The sequence below is a fragment of the Hemibagrus wyckioides genome, linkage group LG04 (genome assembly GCF_019097595.1).
Source record: "Hemibagrus wyckioides isolate EC202008001 linkage group LG04, SWU_Hwy_1.0, whole genome shotgun sequence".
In the NCBI taxonomy this organism is placed as follows: domain Eukaryota; kingdom Metazoa; phylum Chordata; class Actinopteri; order Siluriformes; family Bagridae; genus Hemibagrus; species Hemibagrus wyckioides.
In genome coordinates, this window is record NC_080713.1 from 13408474 (window position 1) to 13426311 (window position 17838).

At 38.7% G+C, this 17838-nt stretch overlaps 1 protein-coding gene across 2 annotated transcripts in view; it reads left to right on the plus strand.

Moving 5' to 3' along the window:
* reln (reelin) overlaps positions 1–17838 on the plus strand; it is a 400453-nt gene that overhangs the window by 99163 nt on the left and 283452 nt on the right. For both annotated transcript variants that reach the window (XM_058387966.1, XM_058387967.1), the window contains exon 4: positions 10797–10867. In XM_058387966.1, coding sequence (XP_058243949.1) covers positions 10797–10867 — 71 coding nt within the window. The remainder of the gene's footprint in view (positions 1–10796; positions 10868–17838) is intronic.

The following is a 17838-nucleotide window of genomic DNA, read 5'->3' on the forward strand; positions in this document are numbered from 1 at the left end:
AATATTGCACATTAGAATATCATTGCATGCAATGTTGTGAAGTCTGACAGCCACTGGTATGAATGACCTGTGGTAGTGCTCCTTCCAACACTGCATATGTATGCTTTATACATTGGCATTGCACACACTGTCCCCAACTTGGACAGATATGCACTATTTGTATGCACTGGGTATAATTTATTCAAAACAGAGGCATGTCTCATTTAATTAAAAACTTTTCTTGTAGAATCTCATTGTCAGGAACCATTGGGACAGTTCCCTGCCAGACCACCAGAGGGGGGTGCTGGCAGGTGATTTATCATAGGTTGCTTTGTTGTTTGTGTATTCCCCACATAAAGCAGCGCTTCATTTTTCCTGAATATGGGTCTGATACTCTGTATGTGGGAGCTTGCGACTACCATGGAGATCTGGGTTTGAGCCCCGCTTCGGGTGTGGTATCCTGGACCTTACACCCATGTTGCTTCCCTTGGTTTATTATGTGCTTGATCTGCCCATTTTAGATACTGTTTTGACTATATTTGTACATACTATGCTATAAATGATCTCTGATCTGTGAAAGAAAACTTCACTGAAAAATCACACTTTTTAAATCACTGAAAATACTTAATTGCATTTTAATAACCTGTCTGCACTGTATCCCAGTCACATGTTTACATCTTCTGAACCATTCACAGTATTTGAGTATTGGTACATCTGTATAACACTGTTTATTGCAGTTTATTCTGTACTTTATCATTACTGTGGCTTCAATTTCCTTTTATTACTAGTACTGTTCTTGTTTATATATTCTTTTTTTTAACTGTATTTTTATTATCTTTTTATTATTATTATTATTATTATTATTATTATTATTATGCCCTTCATGCTACTCATGTGCCTTAAATTGCCCCTCAGGGACAAATAAGTTTTTTGAATTTGAACAAAGTGAATGCCATATCAAATGATATGCGAAAGGATATTAGATATCCACTAAGAGAGCTGATTAATTTGGGCTCCACTATTGAGGGAATCCTCAAACATTTAACACAGTTCAACATTTGAATAAACACCCACCCACACATAATCTTCTGCCAACAGCATATTTTTACCATTGTCATCCATTGCCCAATTCCTCAGCTTGATTACCTCTTACTGTAATTTTATATACTGTTGTCACAACACACACAGAGCCAGAACACCAGAGGGAGCCGTCACCCGAATATTGACTTCTACGAACTCATTTCCGGTTAACTAGGGCTTTTAAGCAGCGTGCTCCCTCTGTTCTATGCAAAGTATCGTTTTCTTGTGTCACATACCAAGGCTTGCTACATTGCTGAATAGATTACCTCATGTATGGTCCTTGTCGGCTCTGCTATTTGACTACGAGTTTCGGTTTTGTGTTTTGGTTTCGGTTTACAGTGTTTGCTTTCTGGTTTTTGACCCTTTTGCTTATCCATACCGATACCAACTTTTGCCTGTTGATTTTGTGAATAAAGATCTGCAAATGGATTCTACTATGCAAGCCTCGCATGCTTCCTTACATGATACTTCGCCACCCAATAATCCAGCAGATCTGCGCGCCACTAGCGTCCGCCAGAGCCACATGATTCACTTTTACCAGGACCAGGTGGCAGAGTTGCAAGACACCACAGCAACAACAACCAGCAGCTGCCATAGCACCAGCACCACCGTCACACAGTGAATTACCCCGTTTTGCGCTTCCGGAAAAGTTTGATGGCTCCGCCAACTGCACCCGAGGCTTTCTACGCCAGTGGACAGCCAGAAGTCTATGGCAATGAAACCGTTAGGTGTGCCTTCATTCTTTCATTGCTAAGGGGTAAAGTGCTGGACTGGGCTTCGGCTGTATGGGACTCAGATCCCCAAGTTAAGACGCCTACAGATTATTTGTCTCAGTACATCACCACTGCCATTAAAAGTAACCGCCATCAACGATCAGCCCATCACCACACCAAACCCCATTCATGGACTTCCAAATCGGATTATTTCACAGTGAAAAACTGAGGTTCTTGTCATTTCTTCACCATCTAACCCCATTGTCTTAGGCCTTCCCTGGCTACAGCTCCACGACCCTGTTATCTCATGGAAAGAGGGGGAAAAAATGGTGCACCTTCTGTCAAAAGAAATGTTTTCATGAGCACTTATCATGCCCATGCCTATCTACATCCGTTGAGAGTCCAGAGTCATCCCCCTCAATAACACTCCCCAAAGAGTACAGTGATCTTCAAGAAGTCTTCAGTAAAGAAAAGGCCGCCAAGTTATCTCTACATCAGCCATGGGACTGTGCCATAGAACTTCTTCTCAATGCCATGCCACCCAAAAGCCGCGTCTACCCCCTCTCACTCCCTGAGAAAAGAGCCATGGAGGAATATATTTAAGAGGCCCTCGTAGCTGGATACATCCGCCTGTCTTCATCTCCTGCTGTAGCGGGGTTTTTCTTCGTCGAAAAGGAGGATGGGGGCCTTCAAACATGCATTGATTATCGAGGTCTGAACAGCATCACAGTTCCCTATCCTTATCCACTTCCCTTGGTTCCTGTGGCCCTCGAGCAGTTACAGGGGGCGAGAATATTCACAAAACTAGACCTACGCAGTGCATACAACCTGATCCGGATAAAGGAGGGCGATGAATGGGGCCGTGCTTTCCCAATGCCAACCAGACTCCGGAAAGATACACCCATGTGCCTTCTTCTCCCGAAAACTCATGCCAGCTGAGGCCAACTATGACATGGGGAATAGGGAGCTGCTCTCCATAAAGGCAGCTTTAGAGGAATGGAGACACTGTTTGGAGGGGGCCTGCCATCAGTTCCTGGTTCTCATGGATCACAGAAACCTCGCATATCTTTGAGAAGCAAATCGCCTCAACCCTCGCCAAGCCAAATGGGCCCTGTTTTTCACCAGGTTCAGGCTCCATTTCCTATCGTCCTGGTTCCAAGAACGGGAAGGTTGACACCCTGTCATGGATTCATGAGACCCTTGATCCACCCACATGCCCTGAAACTATCCGCCCATCATCTGTGTTAGTGGCTACTATACAATGGAACATTGTGGAGGAGATTGAACGATCTCACTTGACCGAAGCTCCTCCCCCGAACTGTCCACCTTCTAAGTTATGTTTCCTCCAGTCTCCACCAAAGAATAATACAGTGGACCCATGAGAATCCAAGTTCTGGATACCCCGGCATCCACAGAACTGCCCAGCTGTTACGACATAGATTCTGGTGGCCTTCTATCCATGATGTCGTCGTGGATTATGTCCGGTTCTTTGTCCCCACAGTGGATGACTGGTATAGGCGAAGCCAAGAAGTCTGGGAAAGGGCCTATGTGCACCTTCAGAGGGCGATTCAGAGACAGGAAATCCAGGCCAACCGCCGGCGATGCCCACGCCCAGCCTACCAGGTGGGCCAGAAAGTGTGGCTCTCCACATGCAACCTGAAGTTAAAATTACCCAGTCATAAATTCAGACACAAGTTCATTGGCCCTTTCAGAATCATTTGCCAAGTTAACCCTGTCTCCTTTTGCCTAGAGCTGCCTGCATCATATCGTATTTCACCCGCCTTTCATGCTTTGCTTCTCAAGCCCTGCCTTTTAAGCAGTGTGCTCCCTCTGTTCCACGCAAAGTATCGTTTCTTTGTGTCTCGTACCAAGCCTTGCTAAATTGCTGAATAGATTACCACATATCGATACCGACTTTTGCCTGCCGATTTTGTGAATAAAGATCTGCAAATGGATTCTACTACGCAAGCCTCGTGTGCTTTCTTACAAATGTGTTATACTGTAAATATAAGACAGCATATACACAGTGTATATATATAATTCTGAAACATCTACTAATCTAATGTGACTTGTGCATGTGCCCACTTATTTCTTCTTTGTTTATTGCAGTTACAACTTTACACATTTACACAATTTAAATCACACTGCCTGTCCACCTACCCCGGTCTGCACTGCTTATGTACCAAAATGTCATGCACTAGAGTGGTAATTTAACTATATCCCAGTAACTCAAATCTTTTAATTCAGTCGATAGAACAGGCACGGAGTTTAAACAAAAAAAACAAAACAAAAAAAAAAACAGAAAACACAGTCAGCCTGGGGGAAAACAAATCCAATAAGGCAAAAGACAAAAACTGATCATCCAAAGAACAGAGCAAACAGTCACACAATGGCTATCAAACAATAGCAAAACACTGGCATCAGTGTGTGTGTTGTTTAAATGTCTGTAGATGCAGAAAGTGAAACACAGGAAGTGAATTTCTGTAACCAAAAGTTCTAGTATTCAGGTGAGAAGCTGCGGGTGATGTAACACCAATATACAAAAAAAAAGTCTTGTTCATTTATTTCCAGGACAGACATTTCAGGCAGCACAGGAAAATTATAAGAAAGTGATCACGAATGAGGATACAAAGGTAATTAATTTTTTTTTGAATGACAATTGATTTTCCAGTGTTGACCATGACTGCTGGTAATTTAACCTTTTGGATTACCCTCAAGAATAAATGTTTCTCTACTGTAATTGCATCCTATCTTAACCTCATAGTTCATGTTGAGTGATCTGCATAGTAAAAAATGCTAAGGAATTAAAACATGTTCTTTTAAAACATTGTTGGGTGTTACATTATTTATTTATTTTGTTCATATGTCACTGAGTACACAGTGGAACTGATGATATTTCACAAAGGTGTGGACGTGAGCATGGTTTAAATGTCCAATAAACAAAAAATCACAGATGAGACCAGAAGTGGATCAACATTAAGGTGAGGGCTCCGTCGGGGAAAGGTGATGCACAGGTTGAACTGTTACAGAGTCTCCCCCTCTATGAACTCCTCCAGCTGTTGTTCTCTTGGGGTGTTCCCTGGGTCTGTGGGATGGTCGGTCTGGGTGATCTCTGTGAAAGTTTACAAGGGGTTTAGGATATATCTGGGGGCTACCCATCAGGGCCATAACCCTCCCATTCCAAGAGGTATTGCAATTGGCTCCTCCTTCTCCTCCTTGAGTGCAGGATTGCTGTGACCAGGTATGCAGGCGAGCCTTCAATTTCTAATGGTGGAAGTGTCTTATGGGCTATAAATGTGGTATAGGTGGAGACACTAGAAGTCTGGCAGGAAGTTGTCTGGGAGTTTTGGATTGCACACATACTTGACAACAATGAGAACACCATGAGAACACATTCTGTACATGGGCTGTATCTCTGGATGTCACTTAGTTAGGCACCCAATGCATGGTTCATTGTCTGAGGACTTGTGGGACATATTGCTTGTTGGGTGGACATTCTGGTGGTGGTGGTCAGTCTGTTGAGCCTATTGAATCTCCTCCATTAGCTCCTGTGAAATGGAGCAATGACTACAGAGTAAGTCAGAATGGGCTCAGGGTCAGGGATTTTATGGACAGGGTTATGTCGCCTGGATAAGGCTTTCACCTTGCTGCTCCTGGTGTCTTGACAGTATTTGGTACAGGCCATACTGTGACTACCCTCACTTTGCTCTGGTCTATTTTTACCCCCTGCTGACTGATGTATCCCAGAAACATGGTGATGGCACTGTGGAATTTGCATTTTTCTGCTTTGACGTTTAACTGATGCCTAAGAAGCCATGACAGGACAGTCTGCACAGGGTGTTTGTGCAGCTCCTTGGACTTGGAGCAAATTAGTATATCGTTGATGTAAGCTATGACTCTCTGGTTGAGCAGGTCCTGGAAAATATTGTTGATGAAGGACTGAAACACTCCTGGAGCACTGGGCAGGTGATAAGGCACAACCCTCATAGTGCCCCCTGCTGGCAAATGCAGTTTTCAATTCAGACCATTTCTTAAAATAAATGAGACTGTAGGAGCTCTTAAATTAGTTTTTTAACTCTTAGTTGTTTAACCCTTAGGGGTCGACGGCATCGTTGATGATGCCAATCACTTTTTTTCTCTTTGAAAGTGTTTTTGTAAATTAAATTATATTGTAGCAACCCAGAAAAAAATGTGTACACAAATGGGAGATGGTTGTCTTTCTAAAAAGTTTCTTGCCAAATAAATGTTTGTTATTAAATTAATGTTAAAAATAAAAAACAAAGGTATGTCAAATTCTCATCTCCACACTCGCCGGAGACCTGCCCCCGAACACAACACGTATTCAGATGTAAGTAAATGCTAATTGCTTGTTTGGGGGGAGTGACATGCTGATGTGTGCCTGTGTCTAACAGAAAAAAGGGCTTGAATGAAGTTCAAGTACAAAAAATCTTCTGTACCGTTGTTTATGTCCAGCATCAAATAATTATTTGACCGTGAATGTCTGGAATGTGGTTGTGAATTTATGACTGAAATAAAGCTGCTCACATCGGCGAGTGCTTTCACTTTGCAAAAGGCAGTGTTTATTTAGCAAGTATATATTTGTGCTATGTTGTTTTTCTAGAGTACCATGATTTTATTATTATGTTACATTTCGTCTGCTTTGCAAAAGTTGCCACTCTTTGTTATCTGAGTATATAATGACTGAAATAAAGCTGCTCACATCGGTGCGCACTTTCACGTTGCAAATCACAGTGTTTTGATAAAAAGTCCGATGAAAGTGTGCACCGATGTGAACAGCTTCATTTCAGTCATAAACAGTGGCAACCTTTGCTAAGCAAATGAAATGTAAAATCAATAATAGTACCACAGAAAAACAACATATCACAAATATATACTCTGTAAATAAAAGTGAAAGCGCATGCTGATGTGAGCAGCTGTATTCCAGTCATCATATATTCAGATCAGATTTTTTGTTGTTTTTTTCTCGGCTGGATTTTGGACCGTATGCTCACTCTGTTTTTGGATTATCCCATTCAGATTTGTTGCCTTAGACTTTTCTTTGTGAGAACTTTGCCATGCTTTCAGCATTTTTGGATTACCGTGTTCGGATTAGTTGCCTTGGACTTTTTCTCTGTAAGAACTTTGCCATACTCTCAGTGTTTATTGTCCCCGGTACTATTTATTCTGACTTTTCTTTATTTGGTGATTTTGCTGCTGTGTGCTTCACCTTTGCCCTGTATTGTGTGCCGGAGTTTGTCGGGTGTTTGTTTGGCTGCACTCCTTTCACTCTACATTAAAGACTCTTTCCCTAGCTCCTGTTGCATCTCACACTTGGGTCCTAAATCCGTGCCTACCTGACAATATGTGGTTAGAATGATAAAAGTTTCTTGACTTGACTTCACTTCGATAGCATGTATGGCTCAACAGAGACAAAATATTAGGGATTTTTGTGATCAACAAATGTGTTTTCAGCTTGGTCTTAAACACAGAGACTGTGTCTGAGTCCATAACACATGGAATGCTGTTCCATAATTAATGAAATACGTGTTAGTCTTACAGCTAGGTTCCTGTGCTGTCATTTCTGTGGTCTGGGATTAATTCACAAGCACTGAACCAACTCTGCCACTGGAGATCGCACAAGTCACTGCACTATCAGTGCTGGTCCTAGGCTATAAAATTGAGAGGGTTATGTCAGGAGAACCTATGCCAGATCAAAATATGTGGATAAGTGATCTGTTTTGGTGCCAGTAACAAGCAGCTGAAATATTCTTATCTGTCTGTGGTACACCATGTTGAGTGATGATAAAAATAAAAATAAAGTCCAGATCTCTGTTAACACTCCATCTGCCTCATATACACAGTCTTTTCCTATTCACCTTTCTAAACTGGGGTCTACAGTTGTTCCAAAACCTGGGATAGAGGAGGACACTAGCATGGAAGCCTCTTTTCCTTGCATTATGGCAAATCCATCACCAGGCTCCATGAAACCCACTAAGTGCTTCTCAACCTTTTGCAATATGCAGTGGCTACATTTGTTATAAAAACAACTTAACTGTATCAATAGAACAGCTCTGTAAATACCTGAAAACAGCCAAGCCACATGAATTCAATGTGGCTTTAGTGTATTCAGAGACAGCACCTGAAAGGTATTCCCAGGGGAGATCTGGGCTTGTCACATACATACTGTAGCCATTATCTAAGATCTGTCTCTAAACTGTGATGGCTGCTTCTTCTATGAATATCACAAATCCTTTTATGCTAAGGTGGTGTCATATATCAAGTGTTTTGACTGGTCTAGTTCATTGTAGTCCTCAAACTGATTAGCCACCAATTTAACAGCCATTTGCCAACTTCTGCCAGTTTTGTTCAGCCCAATAAACCCCGCCCAAGGCTTATCATGGAACCTGTAATGTACATTATGATTGTCAGAAAAGTACTTTTCTATTTTCACTTCTAATGCCAGTCTTATGGTTATTCCTGGCTGATTGAACTGCCCTCTTGTTGCCATCTATTCTATAATTTCAGTAGATTTCACACTATAATTTCAGTTGATTTAAGGCTAATTAGGATCTATCACTATGCAAGGATGTTGTATAAGTATCCAATGGTAGAATTACAATTTAGGCCCCTTGGCTGATAGGAGAGCACTGTTCTGTTAACTCCAACAATATTTTCTATCAATGGTTTCAAAATCTGCAAGCAACAACAGTGTTACAACCAGGGTCAACCAGGGCAATTCAGGGTCAGCATTGGGTGGCATAAATAAATTTCGCAACAACTCTGTTGGTCATCAATGTCACTCTGCTTTTCTCTATTTCTACAACCGCATGGGGATTCAAAAAGATACATATTTACAAACTGGGGTAATAGCTAATATGGGGCATGGATCTTCTCATGAACATAAGTATAGAATAAGTATGCTCCTGCTTACCTGCTTGAGCCCCTTTAAACAGCAAAACATCTCAAGGGAATTATACACTTCCTGATGGCTTGACATTATATGAATGCTTCCATGCTTCCACGATCGGTGGCTGATGCACATTTGGAAACACACCAATACTACTGGCCAGAGTGAGTTCATGGGGACATAGCGAGGCATGTCAGCTAGACCATAAAAGGGCCTAAATTGCCTAAAGAAAGACATTTCAGGCATCACCAAAGTGTGGCAAAGTGATGTAGCTACTTGTTCCTTTTCTCAGGGAACTGGGTTATATCTGTAGCCCAAACTGTTCCCTTTTGAGGGAAGTCAACACTGCCACATCGAGGACAAATTGCCTTGCTTGCCCAACAAGGCACTGGTGCAGAAAATTGCTGGGTGCAGACAAGACCAGATCAAACCTGAAGGACCTTTGATCCTGATATTGAGTCCTAGAGGCAAGGCTATTCCATATGCCTTACAGTACAGAGCAATAGCTCTGTTCTGCAATTACCTCTGTTCCAAGTACCAAAGCAGACCAAAAGTTGGGATGATTTATGTCACTGGTCTGAGAGGGAGACATAGATGCTAAGTCTGGACAGAGAAGATGAAGCCTTTCTTGCTCCAGAGATACATGAGTCAAGTCAAGAAGCTTTTATTTTCTTTTCAACCATATATAGCTGATGCAGTCAGATGAGGCAGAGGAAAGAAGACTTACAAGATAAGATAACTTTTCGAATATAGTCCAGTCTGGGGTGCAGAATAGCTTTGACCACTCCAGAAGAAGTGAAGCAGAAGTTTAAGCAAGAGAAATCTATTGACAGGGCCTGCAGATCCCCTACTTTGAATGAAGCTAATACTAGTAGAAGAGACATTTTTAAAGTTAGTTTCTCAACTTCTTTGAAGAATCTATGATTATTTCTGTTTGATAATATTATTAATAATATTTCTGTTTGATTATCTTCAGAAACTGGGGGATGTGCATCTTTGTTGACAAATCAGGCTGGGATTATATCACTAAGTAGATGGGGTGTTTGGAAGCCCCATTAAATTGAACTGAACCCCTAATGACTTTAATAAATAATGTTTTAGAAAATGGTGCAACATTTCAAAATAAAAAACAATCTAATGTTACTACAGTAGCAGGTTGGGTTGGGTTTTGGTGGGGCATCTGGAGAATAGTGTATGGGAATGACCTGATTATTATGCCAAGGGAAAAGCATCCAAGATTCCATTGTTTTTTTATTTCTGAAGATGGCCTTCTATTTACATTTGCCCAGAGTCTAACCTCTGTTCAGATTGTTTGTATGGGTCCATTATCACCTACTCAAATCACTTGCAGAAGTCACCCCAGCTGGCTGAGGCCACATTCACGTGCGTTTGAAAGTGACAGCCCTTCAGACACTTTATCTGTTTATGGTGATTGCTGGTTGAAATGTGCAGGTTGGGGTAAAGCTGATTTTTCCCTATTGCAGAGTTTTGAAGGACAATTTATCGGAGAATCAGGGATGTAGTTGTTGATCTCAATATGCTGCAGGGAAATGCACTATAGCCACAGTTTGGAAGCAGATGGTAGCTGTGAAACAGATGGTAGAGGCAGATCAGTACCATCTGAGGGAAGAAGGCTTACAAGCTTGATTAATTTATTGCTTGTGTCAGTGGTATGTCACCCATCGTTTAGCAGGAATCTGAAGCAGGAGGGTAATGTATAGGGATGAGATAATAATGTGACAATTCTGAAACTTATTTGTGCTGTTATTCTTATTTCACTAATTTCACTTTTTTCCTTGTTACATATTGTATATTAAATTGCTATAAATCACTACAAACACTAACCAGCTTATGGGGTTATAAGCCAATGGAAAATGTCCTTATATTCAATGAGTGTAAAATGTGTGAACAGTGCACACTTGCAATTTTTGTTAAAACAAAGCAAAGTTAAAACAAATACAAGAAGCAGAATTTCAATATGGTAAAATTAATTAAATCACTGATGTAATACTATCAGTGATAGTACCTACCTAACATTTTCAGATTTGCATTTATCTGATCTCTCTCTCTCTCTCTCTCTCTCTCTCTCTCTCTCTCTCTATCTATCTCTCTCTCAGGGCGACAGCTATGCATCGTGGACAGATACTTTTTAAGGACACTCTGGCCAAGCAGCTGTGTGAGCTGGAAGGTGAGAATGCATTCATATTTATATGTATATATTTTATATAAGTACTCAGAGAATCATAAATTCCATAAAGGTCTGAGGTGAATGAGGTCTAGAGGAATTAGGCTGAGGTCAAGAGGAACTGTTGTAGAATTGTTATAGCTGCATTGATATTACATAAAATAAAATCTGCTTTATGAAATGTTACTTTAATTAATATATAGATGTTTTACATTTGATGCAGTTTTTAATTGTTATAATTCATTAACAATTATGGACTGGTAATTAAATATGTGAAATACATTAAATGAATAAAATGCAATAAGCATTTAAGGATTTAAAGATAACATTTTTTCAAACAAAATGTTTTCCTTACTAAGTTTTCCTAACTTTTGATTTTTTTTTCTGTTGCAAAATTGGTTTAGAGTACCTTGTGACTGGGATCCTGAAATACCCAATCAAAAAAATTAAACAGTTATTTTTGTAGATAGATAGATAAGACATTTTGAGCAAAAATGGATAACTCCAACAGTTGTTTTTTGGCAAAAGCAGTTAACTCCACATTTCACCTTTCAGAGTTAATCAAAACCAAGTAATTGCTTTGTAATTGCATTTAAGTGCAATATTTAACATTTGTTTAACCTAAAACAAGTAAAAGAGCAGTAAAAAGACCATTAACAAGTAATATTAAACATTCTAGCAATCAGCAATCCAGAGTTTATAACATCACAATGTACAAAATTGGCATGCTGTCCGTGTATGGCATCTTTAGTTTTATCTATGCTTGAATAAACAATCAGTTCATATTTCTAATCTCCTCAGCAGACCATGTAGACACCTGACAAACTTTGATGTTGTGATTATACACAATACAGGGAGCTTTTTCCTCACCACTGTAATGTGCTGCTTCAGCAATGTTCCATGAAAAAGTTTCAGTTTTTATTTTCCTTTAACACCATGAAGAAAATATCATAGGTTTATCAAGTCTGTCAATTTTATCCATACTCAATCACTTAGTCTGATTCGATGAAACTCCTCTCAGCAAGCGTGTCTTTTCGAAGTGACTAGCAGCCTTAAGTAAAAAACTTAATGGTTTTTGCTCACAAACAACACGGGCGCTTGTCAGCTTTTGCAGTAAAACATGAACTCGTGATGCTTTGAAAGTGGACAATACCGGCTTTTTTGACAATATGTGTTTAGGGTTCAGATCACGCTGTATGTGGAGAATAACTAACGGCAGTCAGTTAATTTTTTGCAAGAGGATGTCTAGGCTGTGGCTAGTGTCTTGTTCCCTTCTCAGGGAACCGGGTTACATATGCAGTATTGGCTTGTCACTGTACCATTCACAAGATGTAGGGCAGTTCTGTACTGAGTAGACACACCTGCCCAGACTGTAACACCACCACAACAGTGGCTGATACATAGCGCTCTCCTTGACGTCTCCAACATCGTTGGCAGCCATCATTTCTCTTCAGTGTGAATCAACTTTCATCAGAGAACAGCACTGAGGCCCACTGGTCCCTCATCCAGCGTAAATGCTCCCTGGCCCATGCAAGATGATGACGCCTGTGCCTGGTTGTATGGTCAGGTACCCTTGCAGGTTGTCTAGCATGCAGACCACGCTGATGTAAATGGTTTCGAATGGTCTGACATGACACTTGGGTGCCTCTCGCCTCTCTTAAATGTGCCTGGAGTTAAGTGGGATTCATCATCCAGTTCCGCAGGGCACTGTTCACAATGAAGCGGTCATCAAAGTGGGATGTGGCCAAAGGACGTCCACTTCTATACTTTTCTGTGACTCTTTCACTCTCTCTGTATCTCTGTCACAACCTGCTCATGACACTCTGTGACACTCTAAGCTCAGTGGCCACTTCCCTCTGAGAACATCCTGTTTGAAGCCTCGCAATGGCGAGATACTGTTTATCAATTGTTAGGTGTCATCTTGGTCTCATGATGTCAAAATGTGAACAGCATGATGAAGAGGACTGTTTAAATACCAATTCTAATTGAACCAGAAAATTAGTCGATTCATGGATCAAACACCAGTTGTGAATTTTGCCGTTAAGCACCTTGTTAGAGAACAGCAAGTTATGCAAAAAGTACTGAAACACTGAACAGTGGGACATGTGCATTCAAAAGTGTAGAGAAGGTCAAATTAAGTTCACCTGTAAAGGTTATAGTGCATTTTAGGTGCATCCTGAAATTTCACCGGAAAGCCAAATATCTTTAACTTTTTGTGAGTAGTGTAGATATAGATATATAATATATAATATGCAAACACACACAATCTAAAGCATAATTTAAATCTTAGCAGAAAAGCAGGAAAAACGAATTGATCTCAAGTCCTGCTATTTTACAGCAATCTTATTCCCCTTGCACTCCTTGATTTAGAATAATGTTAACTGACATCTGTATCTTGATCAATTCTCAGACTCTCAGCTCTTAACAGGCTTGTGTGAGTAGAATGACACATTCTTCTCAAATAAAATGAATAGTTGATTACAAAATTACTAAAAAAACATTAGAGCTAGGATAAATGTAGTATTTTTTTACTTAAGTACATTTGGGTACAAGGACTTTAGTACTTTAACTGAAGTAGAAATTCAAATTGAGGACTTTTAATGGAGTAACATTTTAACTAGTGTATCTGTACTTTCACTTAAGTACAGGAGATGTGTACTTTGCCCACCACTGGATTTAAGCTTGCATGTCACACAAGTAGCATTTAGCTATCATTAAAAAAAACTTAATAAGTATGTACATCTGTGTTTTCTTTATTAATGTTTGTGGTAAAAACTGATCAAATATGGCTGGCAAATAGAACCTCTAAGGATCCCTTGTTAATAGATACAGTCTGGCTTGAGGCATAATTTTTTATTTGCACAATACAAATAAATAAGAGGTACAATGAAACTTGTTTTTCTCATGTTTTGTCTCCCTACCTCGATTTGACCATTTAGCTCTGCCCAGTGAAATTTTTGATTTTGGTAAATTTTGAGTCCTAGCATTTTTCTTCTATTTTCACATGTTTGATATCAAACTTCTTAAACTTGGTAATGATTAAAAAAAATCTTTGATTGACACATGCCAATAAGTTCTAACAAGATACAGTCTAATTTATTTAAACTATAAGAGAGTCCCATCATCGAAATGTCATTAAATCTGTCACTAAATTTGGTACTTGTCCCGAATGAAGGGGGTGGTATAATAAATGAATGTAACCTTTAGCTTATATCTTTACAGCATTTGAAATAGAGAAAGGTGTGTTATACCTATAGGATTCCTGTGTCCATCATTTTGGGGAATGCTTTAATTTTGGCTGATATACTTTCTGCCATCTTTCATTTATATATAACTTTATATTATGTATAAAACTATATCAATACTACACTGAAAAAAAGGAATTTTGCTGGCTGTTGCATTTACTTAAGTGCAACGTATGTTTTGTACTATATAATTTAATGTTTACAAAGTTAACATGAAAAAATCACGTAAGATTTGCTTGAAATTCAACTGCTTAGCTTTCACTTGATTCGAATTTGTCAAAATAACAAGAAACAATCAAGTACCCACGCGCTTCCTGGAAAATGATTAACTTTATCGCTATAACATGTCCCGAGATGAGGATTTGAAATAACGTAAAGAAGACACCTGAGGGAAGCCTTTGATGACCGTGCACATGGAAAGGTAAGAGCAAATCCTTTATCACCTAATTGTGAAATTAATCAAAATGCAAATTAAAGTACTGTGCCTTAATAATATCAATTTATAGGCGGCATATTTCTCCGGCAGTTTTATGTTTTATGTAGGTCTGGATTGTGCTAGGGATGAAACGATTTACTCAGTATGTACAGTCATTTTGGCGCAAATTAACATCATTGCTAAATGAGATGCATGCTTGTTTTCTGTTTTCTGTAATTAACATTTGCAACATCTGCCGATGTGTGTGTGATATGCTAGTTAACTAACATGTAGCTGATGCTAACAATTAGCTAGCTAGCAAGTTTAGACTTAGGTTAACAAACAGGCTGCTAATGTTAAGGGTGCTTAAATATACTCGCAGCCTAAGCAGAGCAGCCATCACTCGGCCTCCTTAATGTGTAAGTTCAAGGGAAACTTTGTTGTTATATTTGAGAGTGGTCTTCAGTTTATTGAGTTCACTGAGCTCACCTCACTGATAATATTTTTTCTTTCACAGGTCCATCTTGCTATTTGCACAGTAAACACATTCAAAGGCATAGTGGTAGGTACTGTTGCATTTCTTATGCATCTGCACTTTGTGACTTTTGGACATTTAAATACTTGAGTTTGAGTTGTGTATATGGAAATATCCACATAATTGACCTTGCTTTGCAAAATGTTTTAACAGCATGAGTAACAGTTGCACACACATTTTGTTTTATTGCTATTCCCAGTATTTAAGGACACCATCATTAACAAAAATCATTTGGAAGTGATGATAGGTTTCCATCAAATGTTTTGATAGTGTAATAAACCATTTTACTTAGATTTAGATAGGTATGTCAATTATATTAGGTTTTACATCTTTGTTTTGCTGTTGAGTATACTGCCTAACTGATAATATACTTGATTGTATATTCACCTGTACTTTATTTCCCTCCTACACTATCTCAGTTGTGTGACTGTGTCTGACTCCAAAATGATTACCATTTGTGTCTGATTTCTTTGTCCATTATTACATTTTTAGATCAACGCACAATTCAAGAGAATCACCACTGTCCCACTTCAATCCAAGTTCCTGTCTCAGCTAGACCTTTACTCTGACAAACTAATGAGATTGTTCAAAAAGAGAGGAGGACAGCTAGGGGAAAGACTCAAAAGAATCAATGCTCAATTGGCTGATGTAAGTGATTCACACACACATTAGAATTTAGCAGCTTTTTAAAATATGAATATTTGTAGAATTATACAGAGGATATTTTAGTTTGCTTTTATTGCATTGACATCTTTCTTTCATGGTGTGTCTTTTATGTCAGTCTACTTCCTACGTGAACATAGGAATTAGCTGAAAGCAATGCTAGTAAAAGTGTAAAAGTGACCATATGTGCTGTATTAAGACACAAAGAAGTTTTTTTTTTTAGTGTAATGATGTAGATGCTGGACAAACATGTATCATTAAAGGACTCTGTATCTACATGGGTGAAGATCCAGAAAACCTGATACAGGAATATGTGGTATGTACAGGAATCAGTGCTTACTTCACCCTTTATCTCTCACTCCCCTTTTGTTCTCCCACTTCATCAATTGTAATGATTTTTTTTTCTTTTGATAAACTATTAACTGATCTTTTTTCTTACATTTTATACCTTGCAAAATCAGTATTGTTTATTGGTTGCCGGTTAAAATGGCTTAATAAATTTGAAACATTACTTTCAATTGGCTGGTTGAGAAGGACAAGTACTTTATTTATAATTACTTTCAATAAAGAAGGTGCTCCTGTCACACTTTGTTTTACATATGGACCTTAAATGTCCTCACAAAGAACAAAGCAGTCTAATGCACTTGTTGCACCATCACATCACACAGTCTCCAGTCTTCTTCCAATTGTCCAGTAGGCCCTTTTAAATTTTCAGTGGAACTATTTACTTGAGACATCTCTTTTTTTTCCCCACACTGCTCTCACAACAGATTGCTGCATAAAAAGTAAGTCTGCCATGTATGATATAAAATTTCACAATAGGTCACTTTGATTTGGTGCTGCTTAATCTGAGACAGGTTTTTGGACTCCATTGAGTTTTACATGAAATCTTGTCTGTTTTGTACAGGGCATGGATGAAGATGCCATCAAGGAGGCCATTGAAGACACCATTGTTGGAATTTATGTTCTCAAAGAATATGCTTCAAATGATGAACCAAATGACATTGGAATTGTACTTGAAGGCATCAAGGTGTTGCAGTGTCTCGATAATGCAGCATTAGCTGTGGCTATTCTGTTCGGACTGATGTATGCTCTAAATCTCAGCTACCCTGCCAAACTTTGCTACACCTTTGAGGTTGTCCAAAAGATTTTTATGGAACTGGATGGAGGTAAACTTTCTAACAAAGCACAAACTCTGAAAAACAGACTAGTTCAATAAAAGAGTTACAGAGTCTGAACTTTAACACAACTTGATGGAGGTAAACATTTCATAAACCCTTAAACTGTTCTTAAAGGCATTGCTATATGATTTGCACTTTTTTGTGAATTCCCTATAAGTTTACAATGTTTTCTTTTTTGAAGTCATTGAGTTCTAATGTAACCTTTATAACAGTGCCCCTTTTTGCCATATTCACTTGTGATGCCATGTTTGGTTTATTTCAGTGAAATAATTTTTCTTCAGAATTCACTTTGTAACACTTCACACTTGCATTTGGCTGTGACAGTACGTTATACTTGGCCTGACGGAAATGTATGATTTGCAAAGTTAATGCTCAATATAGCTTGTTTGTATAAAGCCCTTTTTTGTCAGAGCTCCTTAGTATTTTCCATTGATTGTTTTCTATTTGCACACACTAAAACCTGAAACCTATACATTGTTTACTATGTGTCAGAGACATAATGAAATTACTGTTAATTTACATTATACATTTGAATAATGTTGCCACTAAGAAATTATGTTAGACTTGTTAGTGATAATAGAGTATCATGGATATGATTAAAATATATTAGAATTACACAGTTAATTGCTATTACAGTAAATTATAAAAATTATCTTAAGTCAACATGATTCTTTTACACTAGTCTAACATGAATTAAATATTTTGGTTTAACAAGCAAAAATTGTGTAATCTGGCCAAATTTTGATAATGTGGGACCGATGTACACATTAAAATCAAGTAAATTCAAAGGATTATTTTTTTCATTGTAGGCTGTTCATCTCATTGGCATAAAAATGAAATCCAGCAAATAGAGATTTTACAGACAAAATACATGACAAGCCAGTTTGATTGGCTAAAGGTTTTATCCACTATAGGTCAAAGAAATTTGAAATTAT